General features: G+C 37.0%; 4 protein-coding genes across 4 annotated transcripts; 2 read left to right on the plus strand and 2 right to left on the minus strand.

Moving 5' to 3' along the window:
- Nucleotides 1-20: 20 nt before the first annotated feature.
- Nucleotides 21-6,921, plus strand: LOC141914964 (WD repeat-containing protein 64-like). The gene is made up of 27 exons (XM_074806319.1): nucleotides 21-171; nucleotides 275-405; nucleotides 491-590; nucleotides 950-1,056; nucleotides 1,327-1,356; nucleotides 1,964-2,074; nucleotides 2,172-2,401; nucleotides 2,486-2,528; nucleotides 2,602-2,699; nucleotides 2,787-2,920; nucleotides 3,011-3,223; nucleotides 3,336-3,424; nucleotides 3,504-3,687; nucleotides 3,767-3,930; nucleotides 4,014-4,190; nucleotides 4,374-4,504; nucleotides 4,589-4,720; nucleotides 4,802-4,901; nucleotides 5,111-5,192; nucleotides 5,329-5,495; nucleotides 5,567-5,672; nucleotides 5,766-5,827; nucleotides 5,902-6,014; nucleotides 6,089-6,206; nucleotides 6,280-6,459; nucleotides 6,574-6,654; nucleotides 6,742-6,921. The coding sequence occupies exons 1-27, from the start codon at nucleotides 21-23 to the stop codon at nucleotides 6,919-6,921; spliced, it is 3,414 nt and encodes a 1,137-aa protein (XP_074662420.1).
- A 190-nt stretch (nucleotides 6,922-7,111) lies between these two features.
- Nucleotides 7,112-7,828, minus strand: LOC141914974 (uncharacterized protein RP688-like). Its single transcript, XM_074806329.1, has one exon. It carries the CDS (start codon nucleotides 7,826-7,828, stop codon nucleotides 7,112-7,114), a length of 717 nt encoding a protein of 238 aa, XP_074662430.1.
- Nucleotides 7,829-9,507: 1,679 nt separating this feature from the next.
- LOC141910173 (splicing regulator SDE2-like) lies at nucleotides 9,508-12,238 on the plus strand. Its single transcript, XM_074800903.1, has 7 exons — nucleotides 9,508-9,683; nucleotides 10,431-10,542; nucleotides 10,628-10,739; nucleotides 11,005-11,174; nucleotides 11,257-11,377; nucleotides 11,472-11,784; nucleotides 11,967-12,238. Exons 1-7 carry the CDS (start codon nucleotides 9,579-9,581, stop codon nucleotides 12,198-12,200), a joined length of 1,167 nt encoding a protein of 388 aa, XP_074657004.1. The 5' UTR covers nucleotides 9,508-9,578; the 3' UTR covers nucleotides 12,201-12,238.
- A 434-nt stretch (nucleotides 12,239-12,672) lies between these two features.
- On the minus strand, nucleotides 12,673-14,732 carry LOC141914985 (uncharacterized). The gene is made up of 10 exons (XM_074806340.1): nucleotides 14,615-14,732; nucleotides 14,402-14,538; nucleotides 14,242-14,329; nucleotides 14,027-14,164; nucleotides 13,829-13,948; nucleotides 13,670-13,749; nucleotides 13,500-13,592; nucleotides 13,229-13,408; nucleotides 13,027-13,141; nucleotides 12,673-12,936 (listed from the first exon to the last, which is right to left on the minus strand). Exons 1-10 carry the CDS (start codon nucleotides 14,730-14,732, stop codon nucleotides 12,917-12,919), a joined length of 1,089 nt encoding a protein of 362 aa, XP_074662441.1. The 3' UTR covers nucleotides 12,673-12,916.

A 14,732-nucleotide genomic window follows, 5' to 3' on the forward strand; every position in this document is an offset into this window, starting at 1 on the left:
ACCACATAGAGGTGTAGAAAATGTCAACATTACCAAGTAAAGGAGGTTTACCGCGGCCGTACACGCTGGGCACATTTCAAAAGAGATTAAACGATTTTCAAGCGTTTATCAACGAAATAACCTTTCAGGATATTGAGGCCACCCCAGAAGAGAGGAGATTACTGATTACAGGTATTATGAAATCATAGTGAATTAGTTAGACTTTTTTCTAGAACCTCGCCTGTATATTGCATTAAAGGATCGAGGAATCATTATTTTCTTGAATTATTTACAGAGAGTCTTCGTTTTGATCAGTTTTGCGACACCATACGATCGCTGTTTGGTTCTGAAGTTAGAAATAATGATTTGAAATTACTCTATCGAAAGATCTCGACCAATCCAGATGCTAAGATTGACTGGAGTGAGGTATCATTAGATTTTCCAATATTTTCATCCCTTTCATTTAATTCAATCAATGATTGCTTCTAGCTGTCAACAAAATTCGTTTTAGTTATTTTTCCACACGGAAAATGAAGAACCACATTTAACTATCGAAGAAGATGTTACTGTATTCACGGTTTCTAAAAAGAGACGCATTGGCGAAGCAGCAGGTAATAATCTAACATCCAGTTTCAAGATTTCCACAGTATTTCTATATATTTTATGGACTCAAACGGAATCTCCAGCTCCAACCCCGGTGGTGGAATTAATTCATCCCTCGAATCAAACGGATGGTTATATTCGATGTTATTTCAGTTAGAATGCGATCAATTTCTAGGGGACACGAGTTCAACTACATTGTTATAATACGACAAATGGAAGTTAAATATTTATTGCCACACGAGCCCATCTCACTTTAACTTAGAGTATCGATATATAGACTACGAGCGCCTAGGTAATGCATCAGATATCGGTGCATTAAAGGTTAATCACCATTGAAACCAATAAACAACGGTGTTTTCGTCTATAGGTGACAAGAAGAGAAGGGATGTCGTCCAAACAATTAAAGTCACCCCTAGTCTGGAAGGTTTTCTAGTCACCTCTCAGAAAGGGACAATTTCTATCTGGACCAGTAAGGTAATAGTAATACACTTTCAGGGTCGAAAGTAAAAAAAAAGTTGGTGACTTATTCTATTGCCAACGAATGTACGAACTTGTAGTTTGTGAAATGATAGCCACAGATACAAAAGAAAAACGTTCGCCCTATTCGCCTATTAATCATAGTTTACAATGAACGAACGACCCGATTCAGATTACATTTTGTTCCAAAATAATGTATTCCGTGGAATAGTCGAAATCGTATTGAAACCAAAGGAAATCATTACTTTTCTCTTTTTTCTATTTCAGCTTCGTTTACAAACGTGTTGTGAGTTAAATGTAAGTGAAACAAGTTGGCAAATAAGAGATCGTAACTTGATATATATTTTTCAATTGTACAAATCTCAAACAATTTTCGTGATTGCATTTATTTTTAAGCAAATAGGAAGAAAATGCTTAGCAGAATTCGTAAATGTTTAATCGGTTTTGTAAATTACTCAAGCACTTGCCCAAATATTAAACGTGTTTTTGTGTATAACCTAGTTTCAATGAATAGATAACAGTTATATCATTCAGTTTATTTCGATTTTACGGTAAATGAAATCGAATCTTTCCCTGTAGTATTATAATCAACTCGTTTAATGACTGAAGGAGAATTGTCTGAAAGGCCGTCCGTTCTATAACATAAAATCCTGAAAGCCAAATAACGACATTTGGGTACGACGGGCCTGAAAAAAGACTTCAATGAAATGTTCTGAAAACTGTAACCGGTCTTCCCGAATAATGTCTATGTATATACGTACGAGTAAGAAAATATTAACAGATGGGAATTAAAACTAACAAATTATCAAATAAACATTTGATACGATACACAAGGAGGGAACGGTGGGCTCATGATGGGGAAGGTTTTCTTTTTGTATGTACCTTATTGGGTTCGATGTTTTAGGAAAGTGCCTGGGTGACCGGCTGTGATTATTTACCCGGAATCAGACGAGTTCTAGTCGCTTCTGAACGCAGTATTTCAATATGGGATAACCGCGCAAAAAGTAAAACTCAGGTATTGCCAAAACCAGTAATGAATTTGAACATTGTCTTACATGATATGATAAAGAATTGATGAAATTGATCATTATGGTTTTGTGATCGTTTTGAAGAACATTTTCACGATAAAACCAATGCCGAGTGCGCCACAATGCGTGACATGGGTTCCGTGGACGAGCAACGCCATGGAAGACACGATTCTGTTCGGAGACGATCACGGTAACATCAATCTGATGACTATTGCATCGAAAGATCTCAACATGAAAAACTCGAAAGACGACAACAATAGTAAGAATCAAACGGAAGCGCCGAATCTCGTTATTGATCCAGAAAAATTGACCTAGTAAGTAAAATAAAAAAGTTTACGTTTGGAAAAATTACTTTTTTTGGCTGTCTGTAGACTTTGCCCATCGTATTGTTTTTTTAGCCCTATTCATAAAAGAAAAATCCACGAAGACTGGGTAATCAAAGTAGGTTGATTCGATTTGTGTATTTCATATCTGAAATATGAAGTTACCGCAAAACATTTTTTTTTTCATATAGATTGACTACATTCCTGAATTAGGATGCTTCGCCTCTTGCTCGCCAAGCAGTTCAACATCTTTTGTCCTTGAAGAAATTGACCGCATAATGGACAACGGGTACAATTCATAATCTCACCAAGAACCAAATTTTCGTCACATGAAAATGATATAATTATCATATCTTATCTTTTCCGTAAATTACAGTGAAATTCGCGGCATGTCTTTAACGAAAGGAGTAAATGCATTTGCTTTCTGTAAAAGTGCGAATATGATAGCTACCGGTGGAGTGGATAAAATCATTCGAGTTTGGCATCCACACATCTTCTCCCGACCAACAGGTACACCTCTGCATTCTTCATTTTGTGCTCTCTCTAGTAATCACTGATTGATAATTTTTCGGTATCTCTCACCGATGGGATCTCTTTCAGGAAAATTGTTAGGGCATCTATTCACGATTGTCGACATAGCAGTAAACGAGAAAGACCAACATATAATCAGTTTATCTACTGCTCGGGTGATTCGTGTCTGGGACATCAGCACATTGACTAGTTTACAGGTTTTCACTGATAACGAAGAAAGACCCGGGGAGAGACGAATTTATTCAATGGTATTTGATGATAAATCTGATCGATTACTCACAGGTATGATTTTTCTATATCGTGGCAGAAAAGATTCGAAAATTCCCCAATTGGAAGTATAAGGCACTTATCTTTAGGTTATTTCAAGGGATTTTGAATGGAACTTTCATTCCAGGTTCCAGTGTGATAGACGCTTGGCCATTGACAAGAGCCGTTCAAGATACAATGCAAGTTCCGCATACTCACGATAGGCCCATCAATCAGGTAGGGTTCTGACAAAGCAAGTAATATGATTTTACATTGCTGGAAAGCATTTCACTCACGTGTTTATTTCTATTCTCAGGTTTATTACAATAACGCCCTGAATCAAGTAATAACTGTTTGTACAGAATCTGTTATGAAAATCTGGGAAATGGAGTCAGGAAAATTCGTGTACGCAATCAAAGATCCTCACGGACCCGGAGTGGAGATGACAGCTCTTTGTTTCGACAAGACCGGATTTCGAATGGCCACTGGAGGATTTGATGGTAAACTTGAACATTCTCAATTTGATCACCGAGAAAAAAGGAGCGAATGAAAAATTATTTTTTGATTGTTCGATTCTAGGATCTATATGTATTTGGGACGTAGGAGCAGGGCAGAAAATTAAACATCGTAGTGGACGAAATACTGACGAGGATCTCAGTATCGTCGGCATGGCATACTATCAGGTCAGAGATAAAAGGTGCATTGCGGTTGCTGGCTGGACAAATAAAATACGTCTATTAGTGGTAAGTAACGAACAAGGCCAAGTCATAATCCAGAGGTAATGAATGAAAAATTAGATAACAACTCAATGATAATTTCATTGAAGGATTCGAATGAGGCGAATGATCTTCCGATTCTTCGTGAGTTTAATGATTTCTATCAGTGGCCGCACGACAGTTTTTGTTACCCGCCATTACAAGGAGAACAACGTCGGGATTCTTTGAATAAATTGGAACCATTGCCTGAAATAGGACATGCATCAGTGACTGATTTGTTTAGAAAGGTAATATGAATATTTCAATTAAAAAAACCCAGGTAAATCATTATTACGATTATTGATCTTAAAGCTTTTACCTTATGAAATACCCGAGAATGAGTTAACTTGCAATTACTTCTCCCTGATGGGATTGACATGAGTGTCGAATGTAAGACAGATTAAAATGACTGCTGCAGTTTTCCATTTCAGGAGTACATATTGACGAATTACGAAATGGGATGTACAACTGTAAATAACGATAATCCCAATCAATTCATAACCAGTTGTGCTAATGGTCACACCATCATCTGGGACGTAGAAAATTCATCTATAGATAAAATGTTAGTTTCCTCTATAGAAAATTGTCTGAACGGCTTTCTTTATTCTTTGTACATTTACATTTTGCTCTGTTTACATTTTTGAAGCATTCAGAAATCCGAAGGTCCAGCGACACCGTCAATAAGTCATCATAGACGTAGGCAGGCGCTTCCATTCAGAATTCATAAAGTTGACGTTCTAATTCACAAAACCAGACGATTGGATCCAAAATATATCAAGTGAGTGAAATATATCTTTATTTCTTCTAGAAACTTCAAAACTATATTAGGTTCGGTCGATTAAAAACTTCACGATTTTAGGAGCTTACTGACTACCGACGATGCGCACAGTACATTGACGAGGAGTCGACAGAGATCACGGACAACATCGACGATGAAGAAACCATCCGAAAAAACTCCGGTATTTTCATATTAATTGCTTCTTTTTATTGAATAATACCTTGAAGGTAAAAATGTTGACGACCTGAGCTTGAGAACTGCTAACTGAGCACTTTTAGCTGACATCTGATTCATTCCTATTGATTGATAGGCCAAAACGATATAGTAATTCGATATTCGATGTAACTGTGATAATTTCACAAAAGTTCATCGTCAGTATTCTAACGATAGGAGGAGGCTGTTGATGAGACCATTGAAAAGACAACGGAGATTCCAGAATCAAATACAAATGCAGGAATCGCTGCTGAAAATGGTAATGATATGATAAATGCATTGTGTACTATCGCTACATTTATATGTGATGTAACTTTTATAAGTAGGCCTACATATTCAAAATCCTCTTTTGTTTTCACTCTCGTTCTTTCACGTTCGATTTTGTTTTGCTATAGAAATCCCTAGTAAATCTGGCCCGAGTCGAGATGAAACATATTCTAGAGTTGACGGTGGAAAGTCATCCGTGGACGAGAATCCCGAAGAGCACATGCTAGTCGAAGTATCTGCTCCGGTTATGGTTACTTGCCATCACGATTCATTCGTTAGATTTTGGAATATGGAGGTGAGTGTAGTTGTATAAAGCTAAAATCTGAAATGCCATACGGCATACAAACATCTTACGTATTTTTTCAGGGTGAGATGTATCGGGAAATCACACCAATGGCACGCTGTCACGGCTCACCAGTTACTGCAGTTTGTACAGATCAAGACTGTAACGTCATGGTGACAGGAGATTTAAGTGAGTTAACACTGTTGTTATAGGCTTATCACGTGACTCTTGGATTCAAATGTGATTTATCTGTTACGTACCATATTGATCTTTGTGTTCTAGAGGGTTACGTAGTTTTATGGGATATTGGTAAATTCTTGGAAGATCCGAATTCCGAAGACCCCGTAAGTTCATTGACCTATTGCTTTTCTAGCTGCCCTCGAGTCTTTCTCATGATATTTTCAATTGACATCTTTAGGAGGCAATCAAACAGTTGATAAGTTGGAGAGCGCATTTGACTAAGATTGTATCATTGGTTTATGTTGATTCTAAGGAGACTATCATATCGGCTTCAACCGATGGATCGGTCAGGTATTACTGAACATCCATATTCAGAATCTATATATTTTTCTCGGATATTCTCTGAATATTTGTTATTTTGGCAGACTTTGGTGGGGAAGAAAAGGTCGATTCGTCGGTTTCTTCGGACAAGTTCGTCCCTTGACATTCCCATCATCAGAATTAAACGCTGGAACTCCCACGTTACCATATGACATCACAGAAGTAAGTAGCGTGTCGATCGCGACTTTCCCTTCCTATGCTTGTAATTCATTGCTCTTGCTAATGGTTATTTCAGGGTCCGTTGATTCCCGCAAAACATAGCCTAGATCGGCAAAAGCTACCGACCCGAAAGTTTGAATATCCTTTAAAGTTTGACAACCAAAAGTGGCGACCTGTGTATAGTCCTATGCGGTTGGGCGCCAGAAAACCGACTATCCTAGAAAAGAAGTTCTTCCGAGCTCTCATCAAGCCAAAGGTGACTGTACAGAACTATAATCAACGAGTCACGAGTAAACTGCAGATTATGATATTTTCATTCAATCTCAGAAAAATAAACTTATCATTCAATTACATTGTGCATTATCTATAGGCATATAGAGATCATTTGGAGACGTTTACTACAGCGGAAATGAAATCAGGCGCAGTATTCAGAGCTTTACCAGTATATAGAGTATGTTCAACTCCTCTCTCTTTCTCTCTTAACTACTATACAACAAATACATATAAGCTTAATAAAAATCAAATTTTCCGTTTATAGGTAAAAACCCCAGAGAAACCAAGCACACCACTAGAAATTAAAAGGAATGCCGCACGTTCGGATAATTTTGGGGCGATGTTGCCGATGAAAACTAGGCGGAGATCTATTGGAAGGATGAGCGTAGGTAGCAGAGCCCCATCTGTGTCCCCACCACCATTTCGCAAATCAACTAATTTCTAATCTCTTTAAGTATTAATCTAGTAAATTATGTATATAATGTACACTATCACTGTTGAGTTTGATGTTATTTTGACTATCTATCAATAAGAGAAAGAATCGTCTCTAGATTTGATAAAATGGCGGAAGTATTGATTAAAACTATCTTTTAAACATAATAAACCCAGTATTTTGTTTTATAGTTGCACAAATTTTATATTGGTGGCATGGCTCGTAAACTATATGGTTCTGTCACAGATTCGTTTATTTCGTTCACAAAATATGTTTGTAATTTCATTCCGTCGAGTTTCAGCGTTTCTTCCATTATACCATTGATGAAACGGCGATGAACGAATGGGAATTTGTGTTTCAGACTAGAGCACTCCGTTTTTACAACTTCTTGGAAGTTTTCAATCCTGTGACTCCAATAATGCGTTTGGCATTGATCAGAAAATCCGTACGTCAAGTGTAGATATTTCAGCGGTTTATTGGGCGAGTTTAACATTCTACCGTGGAATGGACGCTTATGCAATGGAAATATATCCGATTTGAGAAATTTCATATCTCCAAAATTTGGATTCGCGTCCATTATATACGTGTCATCTTCAATGAAATATTGGAAATCGATGAACGGCCATGTCCACTGCCACGGAGTAATAATCCGTCCTTTGTTTCGCATGAATTTTGTCTGGAATTTTCGTTGGACGACTCTATAAACCGGGCCTAGTTTTTGAAGTTCACGCGATAAAGTCTCCTTATATCTTATATTAGCAATGATGTCAATATCATCATCCCACGGAACCATTCCATGATGGCGCCAAGAACCCAGCAATGTTCCGCCATACATGAAATGCGTTATATTCATCCTTTCGCATATGTTTATTAATAAATCAAGTAGATCTAACAGCACCGCGTGATCAGATTGAGTCATAACAATAGGGGGAATGTTCGTTGCATTTGTAGCTGTTGTAGATGTCTTGTTACTTTCTGAACTTTTTGTCGCATTTACGTTGGGCGATCTTCGTGAACTATTTAGTTTCCCAATCATACGGTTTCCACATGTGCAGATCCGAAGATGGTTTTCTTTCACGGGCCAGAATATGATGATTAGAAAAACCGTTGCAAATAAACAGAAGATCGAGTTATATCTCAGTTTTGGCAAGAACATCATTCGTTTAACGACTGAAAATATGAAAGTAGTTCTATTTCGCTGCAGTCAAAGTATTAGAAACTCGAGCTGAAAAGGATCTCTTTATTATCTATTTTAAGAAATGTCGAAAGAAATTTGATTGAATTACATACCTTAAATCCAGCGATCAGTCTAAATCAGTGTTTAGTCCGCTCGGCGCATCCTTGCCTCATATGAAAGCACGGATAGAAGACACAGGCATTTCCGCATGATCGTTTTGAGACAAGATAAGCACAAACTAATTCTATTATTCACCTTTTTTAATGAAATATCTTTTTTAAACATCTGTGACCAGGTTTAGTGGTTATCGAAGCAGAGTAAGTCGCATTGACTAACTTGATTAATTGAGTTTACACAAAGCAGAAATAAATCTTATGTTTCTTTTATTCATTACGCGTCTTGCTGAATGTCGATTAGAACGTCGCACGGGAACTAGATTTTACAGAAAGTTTGATATCTCGTTGCAATGCCTTGATTTTGACAGCTTTTAACCGTTCCTATCGTTTGTCTCATGTAGCAGGTTTTGCTTTGGACAAAAAATGATCCACATCTACAATTTACGTCTTTGATGCAATACTCCATACATTCGACCATGCTTCGCAAATGGCCGAACTCAGTTCCTTGTTGGTTGCCGTTGAAACAACGTCGTTCCAACATCATTCCAGCGTTATTTTGCGCCGATATTCCGTCTGCGATCCGGATGAAAATAACAGAACACATATCGAATAATCATAATTTCCAATTCTACCCAATTTATATTCAAATTTTGAGATTGAATTCTATGCTTACCTAAGGATATGAGAAATAAGCTACATATGATAAAAACTACGTTTTTTCTATCCATACCCGATGATTTGTTGTTCTGACCGATTGATATCTCAAAAAAAGACGTTTAATCAAAAATGTCTCATCGAATATCTGTGAACCACCGACGTGCTACTTCCATATACCTAATGGTATTTTTTATTCTGTTCATTAAATTGATGAAAGGCTTTAATGGGACTGCGATTTATTCTGAAGCGTTGGTGATTTTTTTCTCAAAATGAGCGGACTACACGCACGTCACTGCGAAAACAGATGCTATTGCATATGCATCCACTAATGCATCGAAACAACGGACTCTTGTTGTTTTAAGATGACGTCGGTGGGGAGTGAATTAATAGATTCATTAATACCTTGACAACACGTACTTAAATAAAATACTATCAGATAGTTGTGCTCGGACTAGGCCTTCAATCATTATCAATTGATATAATTTGTGAATCACCAAGTAATGAATACTCCTATCATATTCAAAATAGCGAGATAAAGCAGAAAATATACAGAACTTGAATAAACTCAGAAAGCTATCAAAGCGAACCCATCATTAACAGGATTCGAACCCACTTAGACAAACCTCACCGCCGCCGCGCAACAACTGGGTTTTTTTACAAACCGGAAATATTATTTTATTGCTGTCGTTCTTTCTAAATTGTAAAGTCCTTATTTGACAATGTTTACTGAAGTGATGGTGAATTGTTGGGCGTTTCAAGGGAAACATTTCCATTTAGAAGTTGAATCTGGTACAGACTTAATAACTCATTTCAGGGATAGACTGGTAAGAAAGCAATTGATAAGATTTCACCAAAAACCTTAGGGTAGTGTCTGATGTACCACACCATCACCACAAGACACGAACGACATTTTCTCGATACTCTTAAATCACTGTGACTTTAAACCACCAGAAATCCAGTTTCACCAAACCGATTGCGAAAAATAAACTCTCTTTACAAACTTCATACATTCAGTTTTCTTATTATTATATTCATTCGGAGGTTCCTTCATCATTCATAGTCCGTGCTTGATGCGATATAAATACAGAAATAGCAAAAATGACACCATTTTTTCACTTTGAAACTAGGCATTGTAACACTGTAGTTCGTTAGCAACAAGACAACTTGAGCGATGCGTGTTTGATCGCTAAACAGCGCATCATTTTTGTATCTTACATTTAATCGTACTAAAATCGGCTTTATCCTCAAACAAATATAATGAACAAACACAAAACGTCATAAGGTTAGTGTAGATAGTTTATTTATCAAAATCGGTTGTTTATTTGCTGAGATATCGCAGTTTGAACACAGGTAAAAATGCCGACAGTAGTTCTGTCGGCAAAAGTCACGCGAATTTGAATGAACGTGTCTTGGTGGGTGGTTACACAGGATCGTAGAGCAACGTAGATACACTGTGGAGACAGCCACACTGCCAGGACTGGGTGAAGATAAGATATGCCTACATATACATACAAAACAGTTATTCACCATCTGATCAATTCAAATCAACAACATCATTTATTAATTTTCAGGGATTGGTTGATTTCTATATTACTTGCAATGGAAAGATTATAGATGTTGATGCTGATCTGAAATCAAATGGCATCTATCATGTCATTCCCAGATTGCCTGGAGGAAAAGGAGGTAATTGTTAAAAAGAACAATTTATAAATTGCCATTTAATTTTCTATCATTTCGAACTATTCTTATTCTCTCCATTTTTATGTAGGATTTGGATCTATGCTTCGAGCAATCGGTGCCCAGATCGAGAAAACCACGAGTCGTGAAGCCTGTCGTGATTTAAGCGGGCGTCGGATGAGAGATGTGAACAATGAAAAAAAGTAAAATGATGGCCCTAGATACTTTTTACAAAGTGGCCACTTTTTAATATCTCCTGTAAGAATGAATTTGTTTGGCTATTCTTACACGCTAGTGAGGTTGAATCCCAATTGAAATCGTGGTTATTTCTCAAGAGTTTTTCTTAGTGCAGCATAGAAATAGCCGGAAGTTAATTCAAATGAAAAAAGCCACTTTGATACTATCAATAAAACAAATATTCAAACCTAGTCCTCTACGGCTACTCACAAATGCTGAATTCTATTGCAGGCTTAAGGAATGGATCAGTAAGAAAGCGGACAGAGAACGAGAAAAAGAAGAAAAACGCAAAGAAAGATTTGAAAGACGTCGTGCGGTACCTAACCATAAATTTGATGATCCTCAGTACGATCAACAAAAAGCTAAAGTCAAAGACAACCTCGAAGACGCGCTTCAAGCAGGTATTGATTTTTCGAATTAAGATATCATACATTTAATTATGGTTTAAATATTCTCTGCATATGTTAAGGTTCTTTAATTAAGGTTTAAAGAAATCGTCGCAAGCCACAGTTTCTTCATCGTCCACAACATCGGAATCTCGAAAGAGGAAGAGTGATAGTGAAATCGAACACGACCGTGACCTCAAGAAAAAGGCTGTAGAATGGTATGTCAGTCATTGTACTGGTTTTCTTACCGCAATGTTATTTGTAACGAATGAATTTAATTACAATTGTTGACTACTATGGTACTCAATTTAGGCTTGGAATGTCAGTCGAAAATCTTAGTGATTTGGATACAAGTTCAGATGATTCAGATTCAGATACAGCTCAGCCCTCCAGTAGTAGAAGTAGTAGCACTTCAGCTCAGGCTGAACAGTCAAATGAAGAGGAAAAAGAGAAAAGAAATGCCGATGATACACATGAAATCGAACAGAAAGGAGAAAGTGAATGTATCACATCAGCTGATGGTCAAACTAGTGTGGATACAAATGTCTCAGATGAAGTAAAAGAATCGGAATCAGGCTTACTGACTGCTCTGAAAGCCATTCCACCCACGTCTAATCAACAGCAGGTGTGTAGGATTTTACTGTGCACAACCATAGTTTTATTTGCTCAAGTATGAGTTTTTCTCTTCCATTTCGTCTGTGAGCAAGTAGTGGAATTAAACAACTCAATTTGATAGACCTTATGCTGCAGGCTTTGAAATGTTAAATGGAGCTTGAAAGTAATGTCATGTTCATATTTTTTCGCTAGGAGGCGCAAATAATGGATATATTTGAACCTATAGATTTGGATGGATTTATATCTGCTGAACAGTTGAAAGAATGTGGACTCGAACGATTAAAGCAAGATCTTATATCTCGTGGATTGAAATGTGGAGGAACTCTCGACGAACGCGCGTCAAGATTATACTCTGTAAAGGGATTAAGTAGTGATCAGTATCCAGCAGCTCTGAAAGCCAAACCTGTCAAAGGAAAAAAACGTTGAATTCTTTGTGAAATTTTTTGTATCGGGAATAAACATCTGTGAGAATAGTTATATTATCATCTTTAGTCCATTAAAGTCAAATAACGTGGTGGAGGAGTTAACCGTCATCTGGACGGTTCAAAGTCCACAGTTTACAGACGACTTGCCTCGGAAAACAATTGGCAAGACGAACAATTTTTCTCATCAATCGCAACTCAGACTTAGGGGTCATTCATTTATTACGTACGCATTAGGGGAGGGGGAGGGGTCAGTGCAATTTCGTACTGTAATGCTTAATGTATATGAAAAAATGGCCGATTTTGCGTACGGAGGGGGAGGGGGGTTGAAAATTTCAAATTTTATGCGTACGTAATAAATGAATGATCCCTTAACCAGCCGAAACCTAAACTGAGAACAAACAAACATTCATTAATGCGTTCAATAAATATATTTCTAGAATTGATACATATATCAAACTAAATCATCACAAAATATCAACATAACATTGTACCCCGATGAAATAAATAGTATCGGGTTATTTCTGAATTAGAAAGCAGTTCAATAGGAAAACTAGTTGATATTATCACAGCATTATCAATTTACCAGCGTAATAAATAATATCACATACAATCTGAGAAATTAAATAAATAAGATATTCATAGGGAAGAATTGCATCTATTGCTTCCTGCTGATTCACATTTTTCACACCTTTGTGAACACATCTAAAGACGATCTCTTTAAAACAAATGCAGATCATCTGAAACAACAATTATAAAATTATTTCATTAGAACCCGGTATAAGGAGCTGAAATTTTGTGGCTTGGGAGAAATATGAATGAATCAACACCTGGTGGAATAGGATGTCTGGGTAAATCCGTTTGGTAGCATACGATAGCTGCAGGTAGGGGTAGAGTTTGGCGAAGTTTTCCAACACAACAAGGATTCTTCTCTTCAATCATTTTCTGAAACCAATGTGGATTGATATAAATGCTATCAAGAATATCTATATGATGATGACGATCAATTCAGATTAAATACATGGTACTTACCTTCACTTCTTGCTCATGAGTGAATTTAGGTGAGCACGGTTTATCAACAACACATGGTTCTGGTTCCTCTTCAAGAGACACGTCGCCGATGAATTCTGATGTGATGACTTCTCGGCTTGAAGCATTAAAATGAAATTCATTTGATCCATAGGAAGGAGAACGTACCGCAGAAACATCCAGCTTCAGCAACAACATAAAAAACAATTCAACTTGTTAATATTTTCCCTCCTTAGTTACATCTGTAACAACATCATTTTTAGGAAATACTCACTGATGTCAGATGGTCTTTATCACCACGTATTTTATCAATAGGGGTACTTGTTAGGTACTGAGTGTCTGGTTTATTCATCTTGGTTCGGCAAATCTAAAAAGAGATATCGAAATAACTTCCTAAAGTTATGTATGTTTTTCATAGAAATGTTCGGAAAGAATGACACTTACATTGGGTGGAATTGGGATATTGGTCATATGTTTTATGGGACTTTCTGATTCTCGGATCTTTTTCAATTTTGGCTGTCCCTCTATGATGATAAAAGCCAAATAGAAACAATTAAAGATTGTTTTATGTACCGACATCATGTTGTACCTTAATGCCCTTACCTATGTGTGAAAGGTCTGTTGTACGGATATAATCATTTATACACCTTGCCTCTCTCTCATCTATGAAAGTAGAATTCTGTGGAACGACAATGGGGCCGACCATCTCATAAAAATCCATTTCTATAATTTCACAAATTTTTTGGAATTAAAATCATTCAGGAAATAAGATTTTTTGTCTTTAGAAGAAACCTACTGTACCATTATTTGCTGCTGTATCTCTGCGAAACTTTTCAATACTTCCATTTTTGGCCTCAGTTATTGTTGAAGAATCAACTAATGCCCATGTGTAAGAGTTAGAAGCATCAGTTCTCATAAATGTTTCGGAGACATCTGTACCTACAAAACATCGGGGCCAGAAATACTATAAACTAAAAGATACAGAATAATTGATGCTGAAAGAATTAGAGACATACTTGGAAGATTTGATTGAGTTTCAACAGTATCTCCACCACTGTTCATACAATCAACTGTACTCCATCCATCCGAACTGCAGGTGTTAGTCTGGAAGAAAGATTGATTTGATCCAGAACTCTGTAAGAAATTGCATTTCAACCATTTCCATTAATCACATACCTGTATAGGCGTCGCTATAGTTATGTATTGAGGCTTTGGGGTTGTTGTAAATAATTTTGCCATATTCGGTCCAGTGCAAGCTCTACGCAATGGGCTGCCTGCCCTAGTTACTGTGACAATATTCTTGGCATTTATTTCTGAAAAAATTCACAATGAATCTTTCAATTTTTTTCGCGTTTCCCTGATCTGGTCAAAGTAACATTAACTCATTACCAGCAGGAACTTGCTGAAATTTGCAGGAACAGTGATGTATTGATTCACAGTTGTCTTCAACAATCAATGCAGGAAATTGAGATGGACTGACAACCTCAACTTCTCCATCTTTAGGCAT

This window comes from Tubulanus polymorphus, chromosome 1, assembly GCF_964204645.1.
Source record: "Tubulanus polymorphus chromosome 1, tnTubPoly1.2, whole genome shotgun sequence".
Taxonomy (NCBI): Eukaryota; Metazoa; Nemertea; class Palaeonemertea; order Tubulaniformes; family Tubulanidae; genus Tubulanus; species Tubulanus polymorphus.

Excerpts from the sequence above, each read along its gene's own strand:
- LOC141914985 (XM_074806340.1), bottom strand. The coding sequence starts at position 14,732 with ATGCCTAAAGATGGAGAAGTTGAGGTTGTCAGTCCATCTCAATTTCCT. Across the intron at positions 14,165-14,241 it reads AACTCAATCAAATCTTCCAA|GTACAGATGTCTCCGAAACA; the intron begins GTATGTCTCTAA and ends GATGTTTTGTAG. Across the intron at positions 13,949-14,026 it reads AGATACAGCAGCAAATAATG|AAATGGATTTTTATGAGATG; the intron begins GTACAGTAGGTT and ends GTGAAATTATAG.
- LOC141914974 (XM_074806329.1), bottom strand. The coding sequence starts at position 7,828 with ATGACTCAATCTGATCACGCGGTGCTGTTAGATCTACTTGATTTATTA.
- LOC141910173 (XM_074800903.1), top strand. The coding sequence starts at position 9,579 with ATGTTTACTGAAGTGATGGTGAATTGTTGGGCGTTTCAAGGGAAACAT. Across the intron at positions 9,684-10,430 it reads CTCATTTCAGGGATAGACTG|GGATTGGTTGATTTCTATAT; the intron begins GTAAGAAAGCAA and ends ATTAATTTTCAG. Across the intron at positions 10,740-11,004 it reads GATGTGAACAATGAAAAAAA|GCTTAAGGAATGGATCAGTA; the intron begins GTAAAATGATGG and ends ATTCTATTGCAG.
- LOC141914964 (XM_074806319.1), top strand. The coding sequence starts at position 21 with ATGTCAACATTACCAAGTAAAGGAGGTTTACCGCGGCCGTACACGCTG. Across the intron at positions 2,529-2,601 it reads ACGAAGACTGGGTAATCAAA|ATTGACTACATTCCTGAATT; the intron begins GTAGGTTGATTC and ends TTTTTCATATAG. Across the intron at positions 2,921-3,010 it reads CATCTTCTCCCGACCAACAG|GAAAATTGTTAGGGCATCTA; the intron begins GTACACCTCTGC and ends GATCTCTTTCAG.